The sequence below is a fragment of the Phycodurus eques genome, chromosome 13 (assembly GCF_024500275.1).
Source record: "Phycodurus eques isolate BA_2022a chromosome 13, UOR_Pequ_1.1, whole genome shotgun sequence".
Lineage (NCBI taxonomy): Eukaryota > Metazoa > Chordata > Actinopteri > Syngnathiformes > Syngnathidae > Phycodurus > Phycodurus eques.
Genome location: NC_084537.1, coordinates 4290692 through 4299353, shown reverse-complemented (window position 1 = coordinate 4299353; position 8662 = coordinate 4290692). Strand labels below are relative to the sequence as shown.

Genomic DNA, 8662 nt, shown 5'->3' with positions numbered 1-8662 from the left:
AAATGTTGCTAATTCCATGTGGCTTCTGACAGCGTTGTTAATTCAAATGTTTATTAGGAGCACTTTTTAAACAAATACTACAGTTATAGCTACCCCAATAAATTAATACTCACTCATTTTTTATGTTTAATCTTCTACCGTTGTACATTTAGACACATGTCTGAAATCTAGTTTTTTATGCTACATAAGTGGACAGTAAATAGCACTCTCATGCTACGGTTAGGGTTATTATGGTGTCATAAAGAACATAACCGACGACTCAGATGATGTCGTGTGCGTGTTGTGTGTTGACTCCTGTGTTTACTTCGCCTGCCAACCCCGGAAGTGAGTGGAGTGTCTGTTAACCAATCAGTAGCGAGGCTCAGGCTCCGCCACCCAATCATAAGCGAGGATCAGGCTCCGACAACAAACAAAAGATCTGGGCTGCGCGAGCTCATAATTTGAGACTTTTCTGCTCGCTTCGCTCGACGGAGGCTTCCAAGACTTTGAGCGTCTTTTTGCTTTTAGCCGCTTGTTACCCTTCCCCCAGCGTGACAGACCAGGCCGGGCCGAGCAAGGTCGTGTTCCGTCCGCAGCGACCGTCTTGTCCCTCTTCGGATCGGCCCATGTCCACCTGAGCACTTTGCAACGGTCGCGTTGCCTTTTCGGTGGTGGCGGCCGAGCTAAATGCGTTAGCCGCAGCCGCGGCCACTTTAGCCCGTTAGCCAGCTTTAGCTTCGCCGCGTCGTCTCCCGTCTCGACTTGACACTGACGGACGCCAGCGGCTTCGGCTTGTCATTGACAAGCCACTCGAGCGCCAGCAGCATGTCGGGCCAGTCGTCCGGCTGCGGCTTCCTCATGTCGGTGGTCGTCCACGGAGACTCGACGCTCAACGAGCAGGAGAAGGAGCTCAGCCAGCGCCTGCGCCGCCTCTACCCCGCCGTCAACGAGAGCGAGACGCCGCTGCCTCGCTCCTGGAGCCCCAAGGACAAGTTCAGCTACATCGGGCTGTCGCAGAACAACCTCCGCGTGCACTATAAAGGTAATGACACGGCCGTCAATGACTCCTCAGGCTCGCTCACAGGCGCCCCACCTGGGCTGATGAAAGCCAGATGCCCGTCGAAGCGAGGAGGCTAAAAACAAAGTGGCTAGGCTAGTTTAGCTCGAGAGGACATCTTGCTGATCTCAGTTCACAGTCACCCACTACTATCTCGCTAGGGTCCAAGTCACAGGAAACACACTCCAATTATAAACTGTGTGGAATAAATGAATCAACTAGCGTTGTCCGTTGAGCTTTTCACGAGACGTTAGCTTTCACGGACAAAGCCTAATAATCTGCTGTACTGGAGTTTTTTCCCCTTTTTTTCCCTCTTGTTGGGCCAATGGTGTAGCATAAGCGGCTAACTGGGGCAGGAAATGCAGTCAGAATGTCGTTTTAAAGAAAACTGCAAAGCTTTCTAGAAACTTCTTGAAGAAACGAAGGCATGTTTATGTCAGTGTGTCATGTTTCTGGCATTCGTCTAAACTATTATGGTAGCATTTATAAAAAAATAATAATAATAAAAAAAAAAAAAAATTAGAGCTGTTCGTCTACCTATACGTTTATCAGTCTGATTTATACATCCATTTATATTTGATCAATTTAGCTATACTTTTTCCATCTACCTGACTACATTTAGATACAGTAACCCCGGGGGTAAAAAATAATAATAAAAAAAAAAGTGGTTATGGGTTAACAAACACGTGAAGAAACGGGCTTCTGCGGGGAAAAAAATATTCGCGAATAGGTGAATTTACGAATGCCGAACCATGAATATGTGAGGGCCATACTCTTATCCTTTTTTTGTCAACTAATCGGTTTCCCCTGACGTCACACGCCGCCATGTTGGAAGTCGACACATTGTTTTGTTCCTGTGTTTATATCATTTGAATCCTCCCAATCTCAGTCGCCAACATGAGGGATAAACAAAATACTGATCAAAAACTACCTACCTGTCACTATAAGTATGTCTATTTATACATTATATTTAGCTATTCATTTATCTGTTAGCGGTGTAACAATTCATTCATTGGCGGCACGGTGACCGACTGGTTAGAGCGTCTGCCTCACAGTTCTGAGGACCGGGGTTCAAATCCCAGCCCCGCCTGTGTGGAGTTTGGATGTTCTCGCGGTGCCTGCATGGGTTTTCTCCGGGCACTCCGGTTTCCTCCCACATCCCAACAACATGCACGGTAGGTTAATTGAAGACTCTAAATTGCCCTTTGGTGTGAATGTGAGTGCGAATGGTTGTTTGTTTATGTGTGCCCTGCGATTGGTTGGCAACCAGTTCAGGTTGTACCCAGCCTCCTGCCCGAAGATAGCTGGGATAGTCTCCTGCACGCCCGCGACCCTTGTGAGGATAAGCGGCACAGAAAATGGATGGATGGACGGACGATTCATTCATTATATAGATATATCGATTTTATATTCCAAAGATCCAACTGGATCGATCTGAGTTAGCCTTCAGGATGTAAATATATCGATTTCAATTGTTTAAAAAAAAAAAAAAAATCAATCAATTGTATCGATAGTGGGAAATAACGCACTGGATTTAAGCATGGCAAGCTTTATATGGAGGTGTGGATGTGTTGTATTTCCAACAAAAACGCTTGTAATTCCTTTTAGTTAGCTTGATTTTTCAGGTTGGCACAGGCAGATAGCACTGCTTCCTTTCTTTTTTTCTTCTGTTTCCTTTAGTACGCCCCAAATCTAGTCACTCCTTTCCTAGTGGCTCTAGTGGTTGGACGAGACACCACAGTTTTGCGTGCGTGCGTGTGTGTGTATGTGTGTGTGTGTTGTTTTTCTGTCTGGTGGATGGCAGATGAGGAGGTGGCTCGTGAGAATGTTTTCAGCTCACGTCTGTGCGACAAACAGTCGGTTTGTTCTTTTATTTAGCTCTCGATGTATTATTAACAGTATTCCTAAAAAAAAAAAAAAAAAAAAAAAAAAGAAAATTCTCAGGAAAATCTCTTCGTGCTTTGTTTTACCCATTAGTATTTAACTGTTTAGAACAGGGATTCTCAAACTGGGTCCAGCTTGGGACTCCTTACAGTGGAGACATTTTTCCAAGGACCCCCTCATAATTCTAACACCAATTAAACATCTCTTTGCGAGGAAAAAAGTGGCCCAACAACTAAAGTCATAGTTGAAATAATATTTAAAAAAAACCAATAAAATGCTGTTTTCCCTTTTTGTTTTAATTCAAAGCAATACGTCAATCTGCTTTTTTTTTTTTTTTTTTTTTTTTTACAGCCTCATAGTCAAGTAGAAAACACATACAGTACAGAACACACAATAAGACACATAAACGGAAAATACATCAGAAAAATCATTATTTAATTACTATAATTAGTTTTTACCTGATTGCCTTACAAGAAAACAACAAGCATGCAAGAAATTTCACCTTCCCTGTCCAGTATGCAGGTACTTATTTCACAGTCACACTGGATAGATTTTGGGATAAAAAGTTACTAAATAAATTTGGGTCGGGGCAATGCACCGCAGCCCTCACCCCTGCCCTGCCCCCGCTCCTCCACACGGGCCACCCCAGATTTTAATGCGCTAGACCACTCAGGGGGTCACTTATACACGGGGTAGGGCTTTGGGCCTTAGGAGTGAGTTTATGGGAATTTTTGCCCATTCTTCCAGGAGCATATTTGTGAGGTCACACACCGATGTTGGATAAGAAGGCCTGGTTCATTGTTCACTCGAAATCAACCCAAAGGTGTTATATCGGGTTGACGGCAGGATTCTGTGCAGGCCAGTCAAGTTTACTCATATCAAATTCTCTTATCCATATCTTTATGGACCTTGCTTTCTGGACTGGTGCACAGACATGTTGGAACAAGAAGTGGTAATCCCCAAACTGTTTGACTGACCAAAATCTCTTAGTATGCTGAAGCATTCAGAGATCCTTTCACTGGCGCTCAGGGGCTAATATTGTGGACATTTCCTATTTTGTGGGAAGAGTTTGGAAATGGCCCCTTCCTGTTCCAACATGACTGAGCATTAGTGCACAACTCAAGGTTTATGAAGACGCGGAGGAGCGAGTTTAATGTGGATGAATTTAACTGGCCTGCACAATCCTGAACTCAACCCTATAGAACACGTTTGGATGAATTAGAGCGGAGACTGAGAGCCAGGCCTTTTCATCCAACGTCAGTGTGTAACCACACAAATGCGCTTCTGGAAAAAGGGTCATAAATCCTCATAAACAAACTCGTAAACCTTCCCAGAACAGTTTAAGCTGTTATAACTGCAGAGGGTGGACCAATGTCATATTAAACCCTATGGATTAAGAATGGGATGTCACTTAAATTCATATGAGTCAAAACAGCTGAGCGAACACTTTTTGCAGTGTAGTGTATCTAGCTATGCATCTGTAAGTCTGTCCAGCTATATACAGTAGCTGTCCAGACATCTCCCAGTAATATTATCTGTACATGTCTGTACGTCTACCAGTCACTACAGTGTATGTATATATATCTGTCCATCTAGCAATTTTCCCATCTATACATCAAGCTAATACATGAATCTACATTAATCTATCCAGATATAGATCTGTCTATCCATCTATACAGTTATCTACGCAGCTAAAGTGGCTATAAAGGTTACACACATCACTACATTCAATTGGCAGGTTTCTGAGCTATATCAAAATGAGACCAACATATATCATTTACTTTTTCCACCATTAAAGTGACCTATAATCTATACAAGTCAATTGAAATAAAAATGTAAATCTTTAAATTGCACAAGTATGCGCAGCCTCTTAAAAACAGGATGTGGCGGTGTTTGAAATGAACCAGTCACATTCAAACTCAGGTTAAATGTGATGCAGCACTCGCCTGCCAACATTTAAAGTCCCTCCGATTCACCCCAAATTAAGTTGAGCTGTTCTAGAGCTTCCACAACATCAGAGGGATCTTATTGTTTAAAGGTAGCAATCCGTAGAAGGGACTAAATAATTCCTAAGCATTAAATATACCATGGAACACAGTTACAACAGTGACTGGATATTACTGGAAAATGTATTGTAAAACGGGGAGGCTGCTAAGAGGTCGACAGCAATATTGAAGGAGCTGCAGGAATTTCTGGCCAATAATGGCTGCAGGACTCAAAGTTAAAGGTGCATGGTGTAGTGTTGAAACTGCTAGCAAGATTTGAATGTAGCCTCACTTCACAACCCTCTCCCTTCTGGCCGAATCCACACACAAGTCACCAGCTGTATATTTACACGGCATATATTTACACTTACATTTATACTGTATATTTATACACAACTGCCGTAGTAACACGTACAAGCAGACAATATAACAATACTCACGGGCATATATTCTTCCTAATCTATAAAAAATGAGTTTAATAAAGTTTTATTGCGACTTGCTGCTTCTACTTTTTTTTAAGCTTACTGTAATATGCAGCTCCATGCATACATCGTACCACACTCCCTTCAAGAGGCCAAGGCACGTACAGTCATGGCATTGTATAAAAAGCCACAAATTATTTTATTTTATTTTTTTTTTCCCCTTCTGACATGAAATCAGACTAAAAGTTTCTAGTTTTAGGTAAATTAGGACGACCAACATTATTTCTGTTTGGTAAATACCAGAATATTTTAAGTTTTGTTTTTGTTATTCCCCTCCCACCCCCCAAACAAATCTACATAATAGACAACACAGTCACCCCAGGCATGCCAATGTTTTAGCCATGGCTGTATTTCTTTTTATTTATGTATTTCTCTTTTTTTAATATATAATTTTACTTTTTACTATTTTTTTTGTCGTTGTTCTATTCAATTATATTTAAAGCATACAAGCAAATCAGTCGCCTTTCAGCGAAATTCACCATTTTGAACCGATGAGTTTTTCCTCGGTTTAATGTTTTAGATAATCAAACAAATGTAAATATTTGACACATATGAAAATGGTGATTTTATATATTAAGGAGGAAAAAAAACATTCAACGTTACCTGGCCCTGTGTGGAAAAAGTCATGGCCCCCTAAACCTGATAACTGGTTGGGCCATCCTCCGCAGCAACAACTGAAATCAAGCGTTTTCTATAACTGGCAATGATTCTCCCATCTCTGTGGAGATATTTTGGCCCATTCACAAAGGGTGCAGCAATACATGCCAACAGACAATATAATAGTACTCAGTCTTATATTTATCCTCTGCGCGGAACAATTAACATTAGTGCCGTACTGATGAGCTTAGGAGTGGAGTTGTACATCTGTCTGTCTGGCTTACACTGCACCCAGGTGGTCAAGGTGGACACACAAAAAAGAGCAGCACAATGGCCTTTTAATTGATGCAGTATGACAACATTTTTTTAATTCCTTTTGATTCTATTTGATTATACCATTACTATTTTTATAAATTACAATATTATGGACTGCTATGGCGGTATGACTGGTTAGAGCGTCTGCCTCACAGTTCTGAGGACCGGGATTCAATTCCCGGCCCCGCCTGTGTGGAGTTGGCACGTTCTCCTCATGCCTGTGTGGGTTTTGTCCGGGCACTCCGGTTTCCGCCTACATAGGTTAATTAACGACGCTAAATTGTCCTTAGGTGTGAATGTGAGTGCAAATGGTTGGTTGTTTTTTATGTGCACTGCGATTGGCTGGCAACCAGTTCAGGGTGTACCCCGCCTCCTGTCCGATGATAGCTGGGATAGGCCCCAGCACGCCCGAAACCCTAGTGAGGAGAAGCGGCTTAGAAATGGATGGACTGATATCTTTCCTAAACAAAAGCCACTTTTTGGGGGGGGGGGGGGGGGGGTGATTCTGAATGGCATTTGCATTCATTTCAATGGGAAAAGATGATTTGAGATTCGAGTGTTTTCAATTACGAGCATGGTCACTGAACAGATTAAACTCGTATTTAAAGGCTACACTGTATAATTTTATTTTGGAGGCTGGAATGGATTAATTGAATTTCCATTAATTTTAATGTGAAACATTGCCTCGATTTGCAAACATTTCGTGTCACAAACGGGGCCACGGAAACAAATACTTTTGTAAAGTAAACAAACTTTTAAAAATTGCACAAATGATTATCCGCACCATCGTGGTAACACTACACATAATGATATGCAGTACATATATACGTGTCATCTTACAGTTTTGGTTTGTCTCCTCAAGGTCACGGCAAGACCCCGAAGGACGCGGCATCGGTGCGCGCCACGCACCCCATCCCGGCGGCATGTGGCGTTTACTACTTTGAGGTCAAGATCATCAGCAAAGGCCGAGACGGGTAAGAAGAAAAAGAAGATAACGCGCTTTGTTCTCTCTCACCACCGCACTCATGACTTCACACGTTGGTGTACAAAGACGACAAATCAAATGTTCCAATTATATGCTTCGCTTATTCGGTTTGCCAAATTCCTTGGAGCTATTTTTTTTATTGTTTATTTTTAAATGGTAACTATTCGTACTACAGAAGTGTTGAAATCATTAGTTTGTGTATATCTTTAGTATTAAAGTATTGTCTAAAAGTATTACTCGACCTTTAGCTTTTGTTTTTTTGTTTTTTTTAAACTATAAATAGTAGGACATATAGCAGGAATACACAAAACAAATACAAACCGCATCTCCACCAAACTTTGTTGTAGGGCTGGGTGATACGACCTTAAAATAAAATCGCACAAAAAAAAAAATCGCACAAAAAAAAATCAGTTTTTAATTGATTTAATAAAAAGAAAAAAGAAAATGAAAATGAATTTTCTAAAGCATTTTAAATGTTCCTCAATGTAACATCATATAACAACAAAACTGTCACTGAAAATAACATTGTAGTGTATAGGCCATTCCACCGAATCACTTCCATTTGCTTGTTGTAACTCTCTCAAAATTAACTTGCATTTCTGTAATTTTTCAATTCAAAATCTGATAATACACACATTAAACTACTCAAAATGTGTATTGACCAATCGCAGGCAACTTTTTTTGTTTGTTTTATTGTGGCATTTATGATAATAGCATGTTGACACCAAGCACATTACAGTGATTTAACCAAAAAAGTAAGTGGGGACAAGCAACAAATGCTATTTTTGTTCTCAGTGTTTACAGTAGTTTAAATTAAATACACAATCAGGTCAATATGCAGGACACTGCCTGATTAAACAATGTATTTTACCATTAATCATGCATTTATAAATTTAATTTCCCAGTGATGTATATTCAGTGGACTGGCCTGAATATTGTCCTTTTGAATTGTTTGACTGTCTCTGCTTTCAGGTACATGGGCATCGGCCTCTCTGCTCAGGGTGTCAACATGAACCGGCTGCCTGGTAAGATGACACAGGCGAACCTTTTGGCTATGGCCACACCCAAGTTCTTCATTTTGCCTGTTGTACTGATGCTGTCGCCCCATTAGCTTAGCTTAAGCATGGGGAGTCGCCACTCAGCATTGTAACACGCACGTGTGTAAAAACATCCGATATACCTCAAGCGCAACAATAAACACAGTTTAATTACGAGCGCTCCAATAGTGACAAATAAGTGTCCTAATAGGCAACTGTTTTACTAGATGTGCATGTGTGTTTACGGGAGCACGCACGTGGGTGTGATCTTCTTCCCCTTCCTAACCTACATTCAACTGTCACAAACTGGTTCTGTTCAGTGCAGTGTGAACTCATCATTC

At 41.3% G+C, this 8662-nt stretch overlaps 1 protein-coding gene across 1 annotated transcript in view; it reads left to right on the top strand.

The window, feature by feature from the left end:
* The first annotated feature begins 377 nt into the window (after positions 1-377).
* ranbp9 (RAN binding protein 9) overlaps positions 378-8662 on the top strand; it is a 27909-nt gene continuing 19624 nt past the window's right edge. Inside the window, exons 1-3 of the mRNA XM_061695272.1 lie at positions 378-1021; positions 7162-7273; positions 8257-8309. Of these exons, the coding sequence (XP_061551256.1) occupies positions 805-1021; positions 7162-7273; positions 8257-8309 (382 nt within the window). The 5' untranslated portion in view covers positions 378-804. The remainder of the gene's footprint in view (positions 1022-7161; positions 7274-8256; positions 8310-8662) is intronic.